Below are 19,668 nucleotides of genomic sequence, written 5' to 3'. Positions count from 1 at the left end.
AATCCGACTAGGAACCATGAGGTTGCGGGTTCCATCCCTGGCCTCGCTCGGTGGGTTAAGGATATGGCGTTGCCATGAGCTGTGGCCCAGGTTACAGATGCGGCTCAGATCCTGTGTTGCTAGGCTGTGGTGTGGGCCAGCAGCAACAGCTCTGATTGGACCTCTAGCCTGGGAACTTCCATATGCTGCGGGTGCAGGCCTCAAAAGACAAAAAAGACAAAAAAAAAAAAAAATTCAGAATCACAAGTCATAGTCCTGAAGTCCGAAGGACCCAAGCCAGAACTTGCAAACTCACATGTCCACAGGGGCCAGGCGGGTGAGAAGGCAGGTCACGTGCTTAGGGGATGGTGGGGACTGCGGCAGCCGACAGACCACTCATCTCCTTTGAGGGGGGCAGCCACTGTTCACAGGACCGTCGCCCTCCCCAAACGTGGAGCCAAGCTTCTCAGATCTCTGATTTTTCGAAAGAAATCTGATTTTTCAAAAGATTTTGTAATGTGCAAAAAATCCAGCATCTACTGTGTTGACCAAATGGGACCTCTGTGTGTCGGATAAGCCAGAGGCCTTTGCATTTGCACCGTCCAACCGAACCCCTCATGGCAGTCACCTCAGGGCGCTTAAGAAAACCTCCCAAGGTACCCCTGGAGAGTGCTCTTTTAATATTATTTTGTAGCAGAAATACACTCTGAGTACAGAATGTATAGCTCTACTAACAGAAGACATTTCTGCCAAAGGAAGAAGAGCATCGTTTTCAGGAGGTGTGGATGCCACGGGCAGCAGGAAAGTACTGGGCAAATTGGCAAGAGGGGAGTGTTTGTCCCATGCTGTGTTTGTTTCATACAACATTAGTTCTTTTTTAAAAAAACAGCTTTATCGGAGTTCCCGTTGTGGTGCAGTGGTTAATGAATCCGACTGGGAACCATGAGGTTGCAGGTTCGATCCCTGGCCTTGCTCAGTGGGTTGAAGATCCGGCATTGCCATGAGCTGTGGTGTAGGTCGCAGACAGGGATCGGATCCCTTGTTGCTGTGGCTCTGGCGTAGGCCATTGGATACAGCTCTGATTAGACCCCTATCCTGGGAACCTCCATATGCTGAAAAGGCAAAAAGACCAAAAAAAAAAAACAGCTCTATCAAGAGATAATTCACATGTAAGTTGGATGATTTCGGGTACCTTCAGAGTTACTTGTGCAACCATTACTATAATCTAATTTTAGAACATCATCTTTTTTTTTTTTTTTCCTTTTAGGGCTGCACCCACGGCATGTGGAGGTTCCCAAACTAAGGGTTGAATCAGAGCTGCAGCTGCCGGCCTACACCACAACCACAGCAGTGAGGGATCCAAGCCACGACTGTGACTTACACCACAGCTTACAGCATCACTGGATCCTTAACCCACTGAGCGAGGCCAGGCATTGAACCCACATCCTCATGGATACTAGTTGGGTTCGTTACCGCTGAGCCACGATGGGAATACCTTCATCTTAAAAGAAGTTCCATACTCATCAGCATTGCCCCCAGTCCCCAACTCCGGGATACCCCTGGTCTGCTTCCTGTCTTTATGTATTTCCTGTTCCGGACATTTCAGATAAATGGAGTTGTACAATATGTGGGGGGGCTGTGACTGGTTTATTTTCTTTGGCATGTTTTCAGGGTTCATTGACATTATAACATGTGTCGGTACATCATTCCTCTCTATGGCTGAATGATATTCAATCACATAGATGCACTGCATTTTATTTTTCCAGTCATCAGTGGATGAGCATTTGGTTTGCTTCTTGAGTATTACGAATACTGCTGCTGTGAACATTCATGTACAAGTTTTTGTGTGGACATGATTGTGTTTCTCTTGAGTACGTACCTAGGAGTGGAATTGCTGGGTTATATGGTAACTCTGTGTTTGACCTTTGGAGGGACTATCAAACTGTTTTCCAAATCGGCTGCACCATTTTACATTCTCACCAGCAGAGTGTGATGGGTGCAATTTCTCGTTTTCCCTCACACTTGCTATGTCTGTCTCTTTGATTATAACCATCCTAGTAGGGATGGTAGGAAATTTGTCCTAGGGAGTTCCCTTTGTGGCACAGCAGAAACGAATCCAACTAGTATCCATGAGGATGCGGGTTTGATCCCTGGCCTCACTCAGTGGGTTAAGGATCCAGCGATGCTGTGAGCTGTGGTGTGGGTCGCAGACATGGCTCGGATCTGGCGTGGCTGTGGCTGTGGCGGGCGGCTACAGCTCTGATTTGACCCCTAGCCTGGGAACCTCCGTATGCCTCAGGTTCAGCCCTTAAAAAAATAAAAATAAATTAAATAAAAAAGACATTTGTTTAGGGTTCATAGCCCTTCTGATAGGGCAGCTGAATTTGACCTGTTGACGTGATTCTTGGGATCAAGATCTTTTCTGAATATAGACTACCGTTTTATAACAACTCTTACCTTTCCCCTATTCCTATCTACCATTCTTTGGCCAACCAGAGAACAGGCACCTTATTAAGAAAAGGTGTAAGTTTTCTTCCTTTTTCACCTGTGAACTATTCCAATTCTAGAGCTCTTAGTGGTGTAAAGGCACTTCCATTCCATTTTCTTTGCATCAGCCATCCACGCTGCGCACAGCTGAAGCCGCTGACTCGGCCACCTGCAAGCCACATTCGGCCAGAAGACTCGGGCTGAGGCAGAAGCACTTAAGCAGCCCAGGACCAAGTTCCCCTTTTCCACGAGCTGCCGGAACAGCACCACCTCTCTGCCCATCCATTTAATGCTGTAATGTCCTTGCAAGTGAGCAAAGGCATCACTACCCCCAAGTAAGAGATGGGGGAACTGAGCACAGCCCTTGGTGGCTCCTGCAGGCCACAAGTGGTGGAGTGAAGGCTGGGGCTCAGCGTCCTGGTTCACAGCCTGTACTCTTTTCTCTTCCTGAATTCCTCTCTCCTTTATTTTCAGCATCCAAAAAAAAAAAAGGGTTTTAAGTGTACAGGATCCTAACTATGGTTGACCTCTTCAGACATTTCGGTTTACTGTTTCTACTTCTTTTCAGGAACTGGCCCTTTTCGGGAAGGAGAGACAACAAGAGAATTCACATAGCCTGACTTTAGGATTCATTGCATGGGGAGGAATTAATATCCTTCAGCCAAACACTTGCAGCCCCCTGTCTGCTTTTTGTATTCTTTTTTGCATTAAAGTTTTAAGTGCCCATTGCTAGCAACCTTTGGGCAGACGTTCTTGCAGTTTTCTGTGATAAATTTTTACTTGACTTGCCATAGTTCACTGTATCCAACTGGGAATAACCTTGGCCTACTTGGGAGCTGGTAAATACTACAAATATATGTGTTTGTCTATATCTGAGATTCCCTCCAGCCCCCAACTCCCTCTTTCCCTTTTTAAGTGATAAGAATGAGGTGCAATTGACACCTATCCTCAATCTTCTTATCCTAACCTTACTTACGTATTATGATTCTGTTTTCCTGCCTTCTAGTTTAGAAATACCCCAATGTTTTTCTCCAAAGATGGAAGAGGAAGATTAGAACAATAATTTGCAGTAAGTACTCTTTCAGCTATTAATTCATTTATTTAACAGACTTTTTTTTACGACCTGCTATATGCCAGGCACCTTGCTAGGGACTTGAGATGCAAAGATAAGAGTCCCTGTCCTTAAGGGTTCCAGTGCGATGGGACAGACAGACACATGACTGGATAATTACAATTGTGAGCACAGTAATTAATGCTCAAAATGTTATGAGGTCCAGAAGAGAGGCACTTCACCTGTCTTAAAGGCAGGCTTCAGGAAGGGCATAAACTATGTCAATGAAGATCTGTAATTCAGCTAGCTATGTTGGACATGGGAGAGAGTGTTCAGGCTTTTTGAATTAGGTAACTCTGTAAGTTGAGATAAAAACCCCCAATAACCCTGAAGTTTAAAATGCCAAGTTGTGGCTAATAATTTATGTTGCAGAAGGAGAGGGTCTAATATCATAAATAGGTGAATATTAAGGTTGCAGGATTAGAACTAGAAGGTGTAGCATTTGCTTAAAAGTGTCTCTCCCTCTTTTGTTCCCCCCTTCATATCGCAAAAAGCAAAGATGAGGAATGTGCCTGTAAGTGGGGCTTTTATTTTATTTTATTTTATTTTGTCTTTTTGCCTTTTCTAGGGCCACTTCCCGTGGCACATGGAGGTTCCCAGGCTAGGGGTCGAATCAGAGCCTACGCCACAGCCACAGCAACGCAGGATCCAAGCCATGTCTGCGACCTACACCATAGCTTACGGCAACGCTGGATCATTAACCCACTGAGCGAGGCTAGGGATCGAACCCACAACTTCACGGTCCCTAGTTGGATTTGTTAACCACTGCACCACAACGGGAACTCCGTAAGTGGGGCTTTTACCACTCTGTGACATGTCCTTTGTTATACTTGGGGATAAATGAAGGTCCTGTCACTAGACTGGATGAAGATTAGTGCTGTTTGAGGCTAGAATTTAAAAAATAAAAACAAAACTTGATTACATTTGCAACCACTGCCCTCATAAAATAAATTAAAATATGAAGAAAGGCTAACTGCACTTGAGGTTTTCTAAGTCGTGAGGTTGAAGGGATCTGCATAACATAATTTTAAACCTTCAGAGGGGAAAAAAGTTAAATCTTTATAACAACCCCGTGGTTGCTTCCATTTTATAGTTGAGAGATTTAGAAGGCTCACCACTAGACCACCAATGCTGCACTATAGCTAAGAGATTCAAAGGACAAAGAAATTTTTTAAAAAACTAGTAAGTAGCAGCACTGGGATTTGAACCCATGTCTGTTTAAATCCAGTGCCTGTTATTCACCATCCCATCCTGCTGAAGGAGAAGCCTCTATGGGCCCATTGCGATAATGTTCTGTAACCCTAAGTGTACCCTGGCAGGAGTGAGCTGTTCTAGACAACCAGTAAAAGTATCTTAAAAAGAAGTGGTGGGGCCAGGGCAAAGCTAATACTGCTCCTGGAAGATATCAGTAGTGCTGTCTTCAAATAATAGTTAAATTTTGCCTAGGGGTCGAATCGGAGCTGTAGCCACTGGCCTACACCATAGTCACGGCAACACAAGATCCAAGCTGTGTCTGCGACCTACACCACAGCTCACGGCAGGCAACGGATCCTTAATCCACTGAACAAGGCCAGGGATTGAACCCGAGTCCTCATGGATACTAGTCAGATTGATTTCCACTGAGCCATGATGGGAACTCCAATTCTCATGAATTTTTTGTAAGATAGTCATTGAGAAGATAAAACAATTGAAATAATTAGCTAGATTTAAATAAAGCATTAAATGTGATTAATAGAAGGAAGTAAAGAAGAGTAAATATATGTGAAAATAATATAAAAGTCAGCTTTAGTATTATTATTTTTGGCCGTGCCTTCAGAATGTGGAAGTTCCTGGGTCAGAAATCGAACCTGCACCACAGCAGTGACCCAGGCCAGTGCAGTGACAATGCTGGATATTTAGCCTACTGGGCCACAGGGCAACTCCAAGAGTTAACTTTTTTTTTTTTTGGCCACTCCTTGGCAATACGAAGTTCCTGGGCCAGGGATCAGATCTGATCAGCAGTTGCCACCTAAGCGGCAGCTGCAGCAATGCTGGATCCTTAAGCCACTGTGCCAGACCGGGGGTCCAACTAGCATCCTAGCCCTCCCAAGATGCCGCCTATCCCGTTGTACCACAGCGGGAACTCCCAAAGTTAACTTTAGAGGTTTGCTTTTCAAACACTGAATGTACATTATACTGGTTTATATATTCTTTAATATTATACACTTTTTCATGTTCATGTTGGCATTGTCCATTCACCAAGACTGCAATCCCAAAGACAAACTATATATTTTGAAAAGAAGGAATAAACGTTAAAATCATAGGTCGGGGAAGGTTATCTAAATCTGTCCTCCAATAGCTTAATAAAGTCGAACAAATACATTAAGTTATAGATGCTTAGATTGGACATAAAAAATAAAAGGAACATAATAAAGTGATGAATTTTAACTTTGGCCTTCTACATTTGGAGGATTTGAGGGGGTGGATGTAGAAGTGTATAAACACACCATTAGAGAGTGCAAAAAAGGGAAGTCTGTTATAACTGAATAGGGGTGTGGCCTGCGCAGGCTACAGAGGAATAGATAAAAGTTTCATAAAGGACTGATACAACCGTAGAGTCTTCAGAGCTGGATAGTAGAGCTAGCACATTTTCTTTACAGGCATAATAAGTCTATGTAGTAACACCAGCCAGCCCGGTGAGCTAGAGAAACCGCGCCCTGTGGATCTGGGCATACGCACTCTCTGCCTCCATCTAATCCTCCAGGTAACAATATCCCGACAACGCCTGTAATCCTAGAGCAGTTACATGGATGCACTAAGTGGTGTGATGGCAGGGAAAGATAGCATCACAAGGATTCGTTTGATTATAACAGTAATCCACACCAAGTCAAATAAAACAGCCCAACAGTTAAAGATGTGGTCTCTAATGAATTTGCTAATTCTAGCAGGCCCTCGCAAACATTTCCTGCTAGAGTACCCCATATCAAAACGAAGGGGCTGTGCTTTAATTACATGGAATAATGATTTGATTTCCAGGAAGTTAAGACAGTGCTTTGTATTTAAATGAAAAGTTCGAGACAAGCTGTGAAACTCGATCAAATCAAGAAAAAGGGTGAAACTAAATGCCTGTTCAGTGAGTCAAGGTTTCAGCTGCTCGGCAAGCCTGACGGCACGGGCTTCGGAGCCCAGAAAAGGGGTATTTGCAAACCGGCTGACTGGATCGTGTCACTTTCTTATAGGAAAAGCCCTGTCTTTCCAGAGATCTAAAGTGTAATGCAACCGTATGTTGCTGAGGAGCTCGAATCTTGGCTGCCTTCGCCCCTCTGCACGAGTAGAAACCCCGGTGTTCAGGGGACGTGATCTCATCCTGTCGCTCTCACTTCTGAAGGTCTGTTAAAAGTCTGGGGCCTCTAATCTCAACGGCTTTGGAAGTGAGTTTCGGGTGAGAAGGGGGGGGGAGGCCTGTGGGTGTCTCTTTTGCCTGTGGAGTTGGAGACACTTGTGGAAAAGTCAGGCCCTTTTCGCTGCGGCGGCCGCTCCGGTGTGGGGCTGGCTTGGGTTAGACACATGCACACATACACCATAGAGCTCTACTTTCCCGTAGCAGCTGCTGCCTCTGCCTCTGCCTCTCCCGCCTCAGCTCTTTGCCCGGCATACACACACATTCAGATTTGCGCGCTGTTTCAATCCTTGATGACGTGTCCCCGGAGACAGCCAATAGCAGACGGGCTCTGGTCAGGACAATGGGAGGTATCGAGCCAATGAGAGAACCCCGTGAGTTGGCGGTAGCCAATAGGAGCCGCGCTGGCTGGAGAGTAATGTTACAGAGCGGAGAGAGTGAGGAGGCTGCGTCTGGCTCCCGCTCTCACAGCCATTGCAGTACATTGAGCTCCATAGAGACAGCGCCGGGGCAAGTGAGAGCCGGACGGGCACTGGGCGACTCTGTGCCTCGCTGAGGGTGAGTCTGGGGCAGCGCCGCGGCGGGGAGGGCGCCTCCGGCAGCTCCCCACCCCGCGCGGCGGCCGGATCCCCGCGGCCGGGAGCCGGCGGGTCAGGATCCACACAAAGGCAAATGAGGGGGGACCGTGGGGGGAACTGCGCACGGAGCGAGCCTCTCCTCGGGCGCCGCGAGCCCTGCCCCGCGCCGGAGCCCCTGCCCCCGGGCCGCCCGAGGCGCCGCGAGCCCCGCGCCCCGCGAGTTTCCACCCCCGGCGGCGTCCGCGCTGACTGGCGCAAAAAAAATTTTTTTTCATTAAAAAAATTTTTTGACGTGTTTTCGGCCCCTGGGCCGAGCGTTCGGGCGGCCGGCGTGCGCGGGGGGCGGCGGGCCGGCGGCGGCGGCGGCGGGCGGGCGGCGCTTCTCGGCTGCATTGGTCGCCGCAGAGCCGGGCGCCGGCGGCGAGCGCGGGCGGGCGGCGGCGGGCGCTGCGGGCGGTGGCGGCGCGGGCCGGGGCCGGGGCCGGGGGTGGCGGCGTGGGGCCGGGCCCGCCGGCTCGAGCCGGAGCCCGAGCCCGAGCCCGGGCGCGGCGGCCCGGCGGCGGGGGGAGCGGCGCCGCGGCGCTCGCTGGAACATGGCTGACTCGGCCCGGCGCTGCTGGCTGGAGAGAAAACAAGGCGGCGGGCGGGCGGGGGAGCTGGGCGCAGCAGTTCCGAGGCAACTTTTTTTTTCCTCTTCTCGCAGCCCCGCGTCCTCCGTGCGGGGGCGGCGGGCCGCGCGGGCCGCGCGGAGGGAGACGGGGAGCGGCGGGTCGGGGGCGCCTCCCGGGGCGCCCCCCCCCCCGCGACGGGGGGAGGGGGAGGGTCCGGCGCGCGCCCCCCGCCCCTCCCCCCGGCCGTCATGGCCGAGTGTGTGCGCCAGAGCGCGGCGCGCACCCCGCCCGCCTGCTCGCACTCACACACACACTCACACGCTCACACACATACACACACACACACAAAGGGAAGGAGCCATATTCTCGCTCGCGCTCGCCCTCGCGGCGGCGGCGGCGCAGGCGGGGAAGACGCGCAGCGGCCATTCCGTGCGCGCCGGGCCCGGCGGCCGCGGGCGGAGCCAGCCCCCATTTCGAGCGGGGCTGCTCCCTCCGCCGAGCTGACAAAATGGGGGAGGCCGGCGGGCCTGCGCGGGGAGGCGGGCGGGCGCACGTGGCGGCCCCGCGCGCGGCGCCCGGCCTGGAGGCCGGGCCGAGGCCCCGCCGCCCCGGGCGGCCTCCCCTCGCTGCCCCGAAGTTGGCGGGCGGGGGGCCCCAGTGGCGGGAAGGTGTGCAGAGCCCGCCCCGCGCGCGCCCCAACTTTCACGGCTTTAAAAAAACACTCCCCTGGTGGTGGGGGGGGGAGCGAGCTGTGAGCAGGAGTGGCTTTTGTCCCTCATCCTTGTTTACTCGAAGAAACTTCAGACCGGACGTGTTTAGTCAGAACTGAAATACATCTCGGGGCCAAAGCGATAGGAAGCTGCCTGGCGGTGGCAGCCGCGCAAATAGCACCGCCACCCCCAGCCTGGGTCCGAGCGCCGGAGCTTCCCCTTGCTCCCTCCTCCTAGCAAAGTTTTGTGCCAGAGAATATTTTAAAGTAATCCTTGGGAAAACTTTAGATGGGCGGTGATTTTGGCCCGTGATTTGGAAAGGTCTACTCACGTTGGCTCTTACCTATTTATTCCTTACGTGGTGCAGATCCATGTATCGGAAGCATTACTTTTCTGACCTTCAGTTTTGTTTGATTTTTAAAATCGTTTTTTTACCTTTAAATTTTTTTTTTTAGTGACTGGTTGGGTATTCGTCCAGAACAGATTTAGGCAGACAAGTAATAAATGCTGTATGAGTATACCCTTGTGTCTATACTTTTTTTCAGATCACACTGAAGAACCGTTTTTTGCTTGGTGTGGCCTTTTCTAGGAATTGGCTATCACTGCCATTTTCTTGCTTGATATTATGAGGGGTTAATGCCATTGCTGTATTAAATAACCAGTGCCTTGCTTTTTTTTCATTCACTCCCCAAGTGAAAATGCTCTTAGGTACCATAAATTTCATTCTTAACACCAATATTTAAATTTTTTTTTAGAAAAATAATTAAACATGGGCAAAGGAGATCCTAAGAAGCCAAGAGGCAAAATGTCATCATATGCATTCTTTGTGCAAACTTGCCGGGAGGAGCATAAGAAGAAGCACCCAGATGCTTCAGTCAACTTCTCAGAGTTTTCTAAGAAGTGCTCAGAAAGGTGGAAGGTAAGAGGGCTTAAGACCAACTAAGGTAATAAAGAGTGAAGTCTAACTGGAATTTTTTTTTAAAAGCCTCAGTACAATTTGCATAATGCCAGTGGTGATAGAGCAGGCTACTAAATAGTCAAGGACACTGGTTTAATTCATTTTAATACTTAGGACATTTTATTAAAATTTCATTATCAACTTAAGTTTACCAATTTGTTTTTTCTGTAGACCATGTCTGCTAAAGAGAAAGGAAAATTTGAAGACATGGCAAAGGCGGACAAGGCCCGTTATGAAAGAGAAATGAAAACTTACATACCTCCTAAAGGGGAGACAAAAAAGAAGTTCAAGGATCCCAATGCACCCAAGAGGCCTCCGTAAGTAACTTGCCTGTTTTTATTTTCAAGAAGCGTTGTGTGGTAGAATCAGACAAATTTAGCAAGTCACCTTGTGGATTTGGAGCCTGTAATGAGAGTTTCGTAGCTGATATTTTCTTATTGGTATATTTAAATACTGTAAATAAAACTTGGATGGCCCGTTTTAGCCAGAGTAGTGCAATTAGATACTGGCTTTCTTCACCCAATATATCTGAATGTAATTCTGGTCTCATTCTTTTATTTCTTGAGGAATATCCAACTGAAATAATGTTCAGAATGTTCTTTTGGAACTCTTAGCAATAATCAATAGTATATGTTCACTTAGTATCATAAGTTAATTATGTAATTAAGCTTTGGTTATGAGGTGTATTTAACCTGTTATGATATTTGTACCCTGTCAAATGCATGGTAAAAAATTAGAAGCAACTTCTACATAGCAATACAATGTACTTGTTTGAAACTCGTAGTTTTAAAATTGAATTTCTCTTTTTAGTTCGGCCTTTTTCTTGTTTTGTTCTGAGTATCGTCCAAAAATCAAAGGAGAGCATCCTGGCCTATCCATTGGTGATGTTGCAAAGAAACTGGGAGAGATGTGGAATAACACCGCTGCAGATGACAAGCAGCCTTATGAAAAGAAGGCTGCTAAGCTGAAGGAGAAGTACGAAAAGGTAGGAAGTATGGATTTGCTTGGTGTAGTCCTGAAAGGGTATGCCAGATGTTAGATGAATGACTACACTTGATACTTAATCTTAATTTCCTGTTTTATGGTTTCTAAGAGTTTGAGGTGTGATGCAGTTTTTAGTGTAACAGTTGTTCAGTATGCCATTGGCTGTGGTCTTAAGTCCCTTTCCATCTTTCAAAGAATATAGAAGGTCAAATATGTTATTAATGTTGTTTGACTTAACGTAATTTGACACAGGCATAGGCTGCCTACCTTTATGCTGGTTTGTTATTCTCCAGTATGTAGATTGATAAAAATTTTGGTAGTCACTTTTTTGAGTCAAGCAATTTTTATTTTTTAAGTGGTCAGACCCACAGAAATAGGTTGGGCAAAATAATATAGATCTGTATATTTGATAAACACCCTGAGACATGTATGTTGCTTCCCTTAGATTAAAAGAAAAAACTATTAAGTTAGAAAGTTTGTTGATCTGTACATTAAGTTGATATAAGAAAGAAAAAGTTATAGCACTTTATACTTTGAATTGAAATACTAAGTTAGACTTTAGCTCATTTAGTCATTCTGGAGAAATGTGTCCATTTTTAGGTGTGTCTTAACGTAATTGTATGCCCAGTGGCAAATCACCTTTTTTTTTTTTTTTTCTCCTAAGGCAGAATTTCCTTCTATGGATTTAGGGTCTGACAATATAAACCTGTAGAACGCTTTTTTGCATTCAGAAGGTGGCAGTGTCTACCCTTTAATCAGTCTCTACATTCTAGTTTTAATAAACCAGAGTTAGAACGTGGTACGTAATTGTACTTCATTGAGGCATAACAATGCAAATATTAGACCATGTCATTCCATGAGTTAGAGATTATTGATTATAATTTTGTAGTATTTTTACATGCCTTTCTCAAAGTCCAAGTTAGAGTGAGTCTGCAGATAGGTGGTTAAGATATGTGGTTATTTTAGTGTATCTGGGATCTCGTTTTTTTCATAACGGTTTGGCCATATTTTATTTCATCCCTTACTTAACTGTTTTGTCTTTCCTACCGTTTTTTCCCTGCCTGTATTTTTGGAAGGATATTGCTGCATACCGAGCTAAAGGGAAGCCTGATGCAGCAAAAAAGGGAGTCGTCAAGGCTGAGAAAAGCAAGAAAAAGAAGGAAGAGGAGGAAGATGAGGAAGATGAAGAGGATGAGGAGGAGGAGGAGGACGAAGAGGATGAGGAGGAAGAAGAAGATGATGATGATGAATAAGTTGGTTCTAGCGCAGTTTTTTTTTCTTGTCTATAAAGCATTTAACCCCCCTGTACACAACTCACTCCTTTTAAAGAAAAAAAATTGAAATGTAAGGCTGTGTAAGATTTGTTTTTAAACTGTACAGTGTCTTTTTTTGTATAGTTAACACACTACCGAATGTGTCTTTAGATAGCCCTGTCCTGGTGGTATTTTCAATAGCCACTAACCTTGCCTGGTACAGTATGGGGGTTGTAAATTGGCATGGAAATTTAAAGCAGGTTCTTGTTGGTGCACAGCACAAATTAGTTATATATGGGGTTGGTAGTTTTTTCATCTTCAGTTGTCTCTGATGCAGCTTATACGAAATAATTGTTGTTCTGTTAACTGAATACCACTCTGTAATTGCAAAAAAAGAAAAAAAGTTGCAGCTGTTTTGTTGACATTCTGAATGCTTCTAAGTAAATACAATTTTTTTTATTAGTATTGTTGTCCTTTTCATAGGTCTGAAATTTTTCTTCTTAAGGGGAGGCTAGTCTTTTGCTTTTGCCCATTTTGGATCACACGAATTATTACAGTGTTTATCTTTCATATAGTTTAGCTGATAAAAAGCTTTTGTCTATACACCCTGCATACTCATGACGAGGGTAATAAAAGTTGGAATTGAGACAGTTTCATCCATAACTGAAACTCAAATCTTGATCGGTTGATAATCAGATTTCACCTAGCCCAGTTACATTTACAAAGTGAAGAGTAACATATCTACTCACAGCATGGGATTATTAGAATCAAACATTTTGAAAGTCTGTCCTTGAAGGACTAATAGAAAAGTATGTTCTAATCTTTACATGAGGACTCTACATTCTTTAACTCCCATTACCATGTAATGGCAGTTATATTTGCAGTTCCCAAGTTAAAGACCTGAGAATGTATCCCCAAAAGCGTGAGATTAAAATACAAGACGGCCGTGTTATGTTTTTTTGTTGACATTAGTCCCAGCAAAGCTCTGGGGAAAAAAAAAGTGCTGGCTGTAAATGTCTTCTCCTGTTATCTAAATATGGATTGTTGAGGAAACTTGAGACCCACCATTAAAGGTATTTTTAATTAATTGGGCCAACTTTTAGAACTGTATACCACATTTTAAACCAGGTATATTTTCCTATATCATGGTTTGCCCCTGTATAAACCAAAATAGACATGAGGGAAGAAGACACTTAAACTTTGTATCTCAGTATGAATTATCTGATTTATTTGAATTTGATTTTTCTTTACAAAAGTCAAGCTCATTCATTAGGGTCATATGTTTATCTGCTTAACAGTGTAGGGAACAATTTGGCAATTTTGTGGTTTTCGAGATTATCGTTCTCTTAAAGTGCCAGTGTTTTAAAATAGCGTTCTTGTAATTTTACACGCTTTTGTGATGGAGTGCTGTTTTGTTATATAATTTTGACTTGGATTCTTTCCATTTGCATTTGTTTATGTAATTTCAGGAGGAATACTGAACATCTGAGTCCTGGATGATACTAATAAACTAATAATTGCAGAGGTTTTAAATATTAGTTAAATGGCTTTCACTTAAAGATTTTGTTATATACATATTTTGATCTTGTTCTCAGTAATACCTCTTAGCAACATCATTTAAATAAGTATAAGGGCTTGGCAAAGTTTTGCCCCTTAAAAGTACTCAGTTTACCCTTATAAGTGGGCTGACAAAGGATTTTGTGAACCATTCCATGTGTTCTCAGACTGCTGTATATGTAAATGAGGAAGAACTAACTTTCAGAATACTGGGTTAAACAGGATAGTTTCCTAAAGGAAGGCACACGTAAGTAAAAAACAGGGGTAGTGATATAAATCTAAACTTAGGTTTTCTAAGCTAAAGGAGAGGCCCTCAACAGAAAAGCTTAGGTCGTGTCAAAATTACATTTTTAGTCAAGAACAAGTAGCTATCTGATTTACATGGGAGTTTACTGTAGCTATAGAGTCACCATTGTCTGTAGCTCGTAGGCGATGCCTTTAAAACTGAATTCTGCCTCAAGGAACTTTAGAATTGTTGAAACTGGGAACAAAGTCTTTTTGGGTCAACTAACTGGCTTCAGATGTTGACAGGAAGACATGGACTCTCTTCAGTCTGAAAACATGCTAACTGTTCAGTGTTTCAACAGTACACCCTGAAACTTGGATGTCCAAAACTCAAATGGAGGTAGGAGGCGATTTAGATAATGTAGTGTAAAACCTTGGTATAACTGGAGTTTTGTTTTTTTAAGGTTAATGCATAGGAACTATTTTAATGTTTAGAAACAGTTACAGCACTAAAGTATAAAGGTTTTCTTAACCTCAAAAGATTAAGTTTTAGTATTAAATTTTCTGCATTTAAAAATTAATGTAAAATTGACAAACTGATTAAAACTTAACCAAAGTAATTGTTTCCTAAAGGTTGGGAGCTGTTGCTGGCTGGTTGGCTTTTAATTGTTCTCATGATCGTCCATCAGGTGTTGATACTTGCTGTATTCATTAATTTTCTTAGAGTGAAATCTGAAAAAGGAAATCTGTGTGTGTCCTTTGTGCCAGAAGCTGTTCAACAAATCAGATTTTGGATAGAAAGTATGGCCAACTCCATTGCTTGGTATCATAGAAACTGACAAAAGTTCAAACCTAGGTCTCCCTTGGTAGGGCAAGCCTGAAAGGACTTCTCAAAAGAGCTACCTGCCAGGCACTGCGCATGTGACTACAAATGTGCACAAATCAAATTAGCTTAGAAAGTTATTTAAAAGTTTTTTTCCTATTTTATGTTTGTCATTTTAAAATGAATCTTGGAATGCCTCTAAAATGACCTAGAAGCCAGGAAACGGGTTTGGATACCAATGCAACAAAAGATGCGAGCCGGTCCATGTCTTGTCCCCTTCAAACAGCACACATGAGCAGCAGTGCTAACACTTGCCGGAACTTGGGAAGTTCCCTGGGTCTAAGCCAAGTTGCTCCCTGGAGGAATAAGGCAAAATGTGGCTCTGTTCTAGGAATGCTGCTATTTAATGATAGACCATATGTGGAATGAGAGGCATAGCTTAACTTGGCACAGTCCACAATATATAAAGCCCATCTTCCAGTGAGGGTGAAATAGATGGCATCTACCAGGAGGCAGCCTAATCACTCAGGCCTTTAGGTGTGTCCATTGGCATGGACCTTCTATGTAGCCGGATTTATTGGTCACCCACTGAGAAGTAACAGATTGAGCAACACGAGGAATTATGATAGATCTCTTAAGTTGTCAATATGAGGAGTGGTAGGGTCCAGTGTATGGAGACAAAGGCAACAGTGGCCAGAAAATCAGTGAAAAGGGATTAGAGAGATTCCTAACACATTTTTATAATGTAGGGTTTTGTTTTTTTTCTTTCATCACACAATTCAGACACAAAAGTGATGATTTCATAGTGTGATGCTCCATAATACATCTGGTCATTCATGTCTCCTGTCTTGCTAGTCCTAACACTGCACTGAGCATCTGTGTACATTTTTGTTAGATGTGTAGGTCTTTGGATACCTCAAAGTAGGATGACTTAATCAACAGATAAATGCGTTGAAGAATTTGGCAGATAATGACCCCTACCCCAAGGCTATACTTATTGTGAAACTTCACCATTTTTATGGTAAATCAGGATTTTTACTGGTTATTCTTTGGCTCCATGAAATACCTATCCATTTAAAAGATGAGGAATTAAAATACAGAGCTACTACCATTTGTTCAGGGCCACCCAAACACAAGAAGGTAGAATCAGAACCGAAAGAAACGGGTTGACTTAACGATTAAACCACTGAACAAGTTATTTCTCTAAAAAGTTACTTTAATAGCTAATATTTAAAGTAATCCATTGTGTGAAAATGAGGCTCTTCCTTCCTGTTTTGGCATCCTCCGTCCAGTAGCCTTATCTGGGGAGGGCTTTTTCTAGCAGAGATTGCGTGTCAGTGTTTACAGAGCTGCAGCCAACAGTGTTGGAAACAAATTGCAGTGGAGGATTGCAGGGGCTGGACTCTGGGCATTAGGAGCTGATGGGTTATTGGCAAAAAAGGAATGGATGCGGAGGATCTGCCTTACATGGAATAAAGTTGACCACCTCTTCACCTTGCAGGAGATAATAAAGGGCAAACCCCAAACATTGTATTAACAGACTTTAAAGTGGAATTAAACTGAATTCCTTAGAGTTACATAGAATTTCTAATTACAGGTTTTACTATGTTTTTGTTTGGTGGGTTTCAACTAGAGACCATCTTATGAAGTCTTCTGAACATAACCAGGTAAGAAAATAAAAAGTCCTAAAGCAAAAAAAAGTACAGGCAGAGGGTGAGAGAGTTGGATATTCAGAGCAAGGATATGGCAGCCCCTTCCCCACTCCCCAGCCTACATTCCAGGGAAGCTCAGGTCTTGATCTGCCATCTGGTCTTCGCCTGGCTGGGGTGAGCAGAGTGAATGGGCTGAGCACACTCAGACTGGGAAGGTGGCCCACCAGACAGCCTCTTTACAAGAGGAGCGAGAGTTACCATTGCTTTGGGGGCCATCAGAGTAAAGTCTGCCTCCAGTGAGTGTAAGGTCATAATGCGTCAGAAGTGAAAGGCTCCAGGCTTTCGCAGTCCAGCTTATGCATTTTTCACAGAGTAGTGGGCAGAGGCCCATCAAGATTCAGAGGTTGATGGGAGTTCCCTGGTAGTCTAGAGATAGGATTTGGTGCTTTCATCACTGCCACCCAGGTTCAGTCCCTGGTCTGGGAAATGAGATCCCACATCAAGCCACTGCATGAAGTAAAAAAAAAAAAAAAAAAAAGTTCAGAGGCTTGCTCAAGGACCAAAAGCAGCATCAAAACTAGCAGTGCCAGGCTAACAGTAGGTACAAAAAAAGTGTTTCTTCTTCAGTGACAATGGGCTGAGAGGCTTCCTCCCTAACCCTCACTTTTCTTAAGCTGGGTACTCCTGCCTTGGCTCTACTTGTGGATATTGGGGACAGTCAGCACATTCTGCCATCGCTGTGATTTCTCTCCAGTCATGCTCCTCCTGTTCACTGCTCATCATATAGAAAGTTATAAGCTACCTAAGGGCTGGGAAGCACCAAAAACATGTGTAAGTACTGCTTATGTGTCCATAGAATTGCAGCATGAACTTCCAGAAGTGGAAGGGTGGAAGGAAGGATTGACTTAACACTGCAGTCACTTTTGGAAAACTGTTTATCCTTGTTACAAAAGAAATTTGCATTCTTTTTTAAAATTTATTTATTAATTGTGCTTTTTAGGACTGTACCCACAGCATATGGAGGTTCCCAGGCTAGTGGTGGAATCAGAGCTGCAGCTTGCTGGCCTGTGGTACAACCACAGCAACGCTGAATCCGAGCCACATCTGCAACCTACCCTGCAGCTCACAGCAATGCTGGATCCTTCAACCTGCTGAGCGGAAGGCCAGGGATTGAACCCACATCCTCATGGACACTAGTTGGGTTCTTAACCAGCTGAGCCACAGTGGGTACTCTTGCTGCCTCCTTTTAGTTATTAGTGCTGCTATGAATATGCATGTATACATGTTTGTTTGAATCCCTATTTTCAATTTTGAGGGGTACATACCTGGGAATGAAGTTGCTGAATCAAATGATTTTTTTTTTTTTTCTTTTTGTCTTTTGTCCTTTTTTTAGGGCCCCATCCGCAGCAAATGGAGGTTCCCAGTCTAGGGATCTAATCGGAGCTATTGCTGCCGGCCTACACCAGAGCCACAGCAACGCCAGATCCAAGCCGAGTCTTCGACCTACACCACAGCTCACGGCAACACCGGATCTTTAACCCACTGAGCGAGGCCAGGGATGGAACTCGAAACCTCATGGCTCCTAGTCGGATTCGTTTCCACCGCGCCAGCCACGACGGGAACTCCTCAAATGGTAATTTCTATGTTTAACTTTTTGAGGGACCGCAAAGGCTAAGGAGACACTTCCACAGCTGCAGAGCCATTTTACATTCCCTCCAGCATTCCGCTTTCTGTACAACATCACCAACACTTCCTGCTTTCTCTTTTTTTTTTTTTTTTAATAGCCATCCTAGAGGGTGTGAAGTGATATCTCATTTGCTTTTGATTTGCATTTCTTAGTGACAAATGATATTGAGCATCTTTTCATGTACTTTTTGGCCATTTGTATACCTTCTTTGGATAACTAATTCAAGCCCTTTTTAAACTGGGTTGTCTTTCGGTTGTATATAGAATATAATTTGTCTTATCAAAAATGGCAATATAGGAGTTCCTGTCGTGGCTCAGTGGTTAATGAATCTAACTAGGAACCATGAGGTTGTGGGTTCAATCCCTGGTCTCCCTCAGTGCATTAAGGATCCAGCGGTGCTGTGAGCTGTGGTGTAGGTCAAAGATGCGTCTCGGATCTGGTGTTGCTGCAGCTCTGGTGTAGGCCAGGGGCTACAGCACTGATTAGACCCCTAGCCTGGGAACTTCCATATGCCTCGGTGTGGCCCTAGGAAAAAAAAAAAAAAAAAAGCAATATATTTATCAATACTATTTGAAAACTACTTTTACTACTAACAGTATATCTTAAAACTTTATGTCATCACATATTCTGCTCTATGCTGCATCATTTTTACTGCCAGTATGGTATTCCAGTGAATAAATTTATCTAGGCAATCCTATGTTGCTAGATATTTGTTTAGTTTCTGATTATTTTTACTGCTATGATTAAGGCTAAGATGACTAGCCTTTCTTTATACTCATACTTTTGTGTCCATGATTATTTTGTTAGGTTATAAATATATTCCTCAAAGTGAAATGGCTGAATTTGAAGTCAGGTTTTGAGTTTTTGAGTGAAATGAAATGTGAATTTGGTGAGTTTTACCTAGTTGTCTTCAGCAAGTTTTCACCCAAATAAATCATTTTTTAAAAGGCTATTGAGACAATTTTACATATAAGGGAAATGGAGTAGGGTCATAATTTCCAAGATTTTATAAGCATTCGAGCCTATAGCAGTAGAGGAAATTGTGAGAGGTAAACCTTCAAAAGCGAGAAGATGAAAAGCCTGAAAATCCTGGAGAGCCATTGGGTTGAAATATCCATTCCCCTTTATGCTTCTGTTATTTTACTGCTTTTCTGGTTGAAGATTAACAGAAAGAGCTATTATATTCAAGTAATTGCAGGACTTCAAAAAGACGACCCAGATCAACTGGAATGGGTGAAAAAACAAAATTTTGCAAAACAGTGTTTCTGCTTTTCATTTCATTGTATCATTGTTCTTCATAATAATCTACATAATTTCCAAAACTTATTAGTTATTTGTATCCATGATTCAGGTTCGATCCATGGCCTCGCTCAGTGGGTTAAGGATCTGGCGTTGCTGTGAGTTGTGGTGTAGGTCACAGACGCAGTTCAGATCTGGAGTTGCTGTGGCTGTGACGTAGGCCGGCAGCTGCAGCTCTGATTTGACCTCTAGCCTGGGAACTTCCTTATGTGGCAGGTGTGGCCCTAAAAAGACCAAAAAAAAAAGAAAAAAAAAAACTGACTTGGGAAGAAACAACTGAGATGCAGTTTTAGTATTTTGGTTTTTGCCATGTCTTCATTTTAAGGCAAAATCTAAATTTTTTTTTTCTGTGAATTGTGGCTTATATTCTCAGTT

General features: G+C 44.0%; 1 protein-coding gene across 12 annotated transcripts in view; it reads left to right on the top strand.

Annotated features, from left to right (window-relative positions):
* HMGB1 (high mobility group box 1) overlaps positions 1 to 13,583 on the top strand; it is a 125,901-nt gene extending 112,318 nt beyond the window's left edge. For 5 of the 12 annotated variants that reach the window (XM_005668317.4, XM_084981146.1, XM_084981148.1 and 2 more), the window contains 6 exons: positions 3,473 to 3,535; positions 6,796 to 6,944; positions 9,611 to 9,774; positions 9,985 to 10,130; positions 10,624 to 10,798; positions 11,874 to 13,583. In XM_005668317.4, the coding sequence (XP_005668374.3) occupies positions 9,625 to 9,774; positions 9,985 to 10,130; positions 10,624 to 10,798; positions 11,874 to 12,050 (648 nt within the window). In that variant the 5' untranslated portion in view covers positions 3,473 to 3,535; positions 6,796 to 6,944; positions 9,611 to 9,624 and the 3' untranslated portion in view covers positions 12,051 to 13,583. 12 annotated transcript variants of the gene reach the window in all.
* Positions 13,584 to 19,668: the final 6,085 nt, after the last annotated feature.

Source organism: Sus scrofa, chromosome 11, assembly GCF_054392235.1.
Source record: "Sus scrofa isolate SSC_HxYL_T2T_F1_AM1 chromosome 11, Sscrofa_HxYL_maternal_Yorkshire_Landrace_v2.0, whole genome shotgun sequence".
NCBI lineage: Eukaryota > Metazoa > Chordata > Mammalia > Artiodactyla > Suidae > Sus > Sus scrofa.
This window is presented reverse-complemented; position numbering and strand designations above follow the sequence as displayed.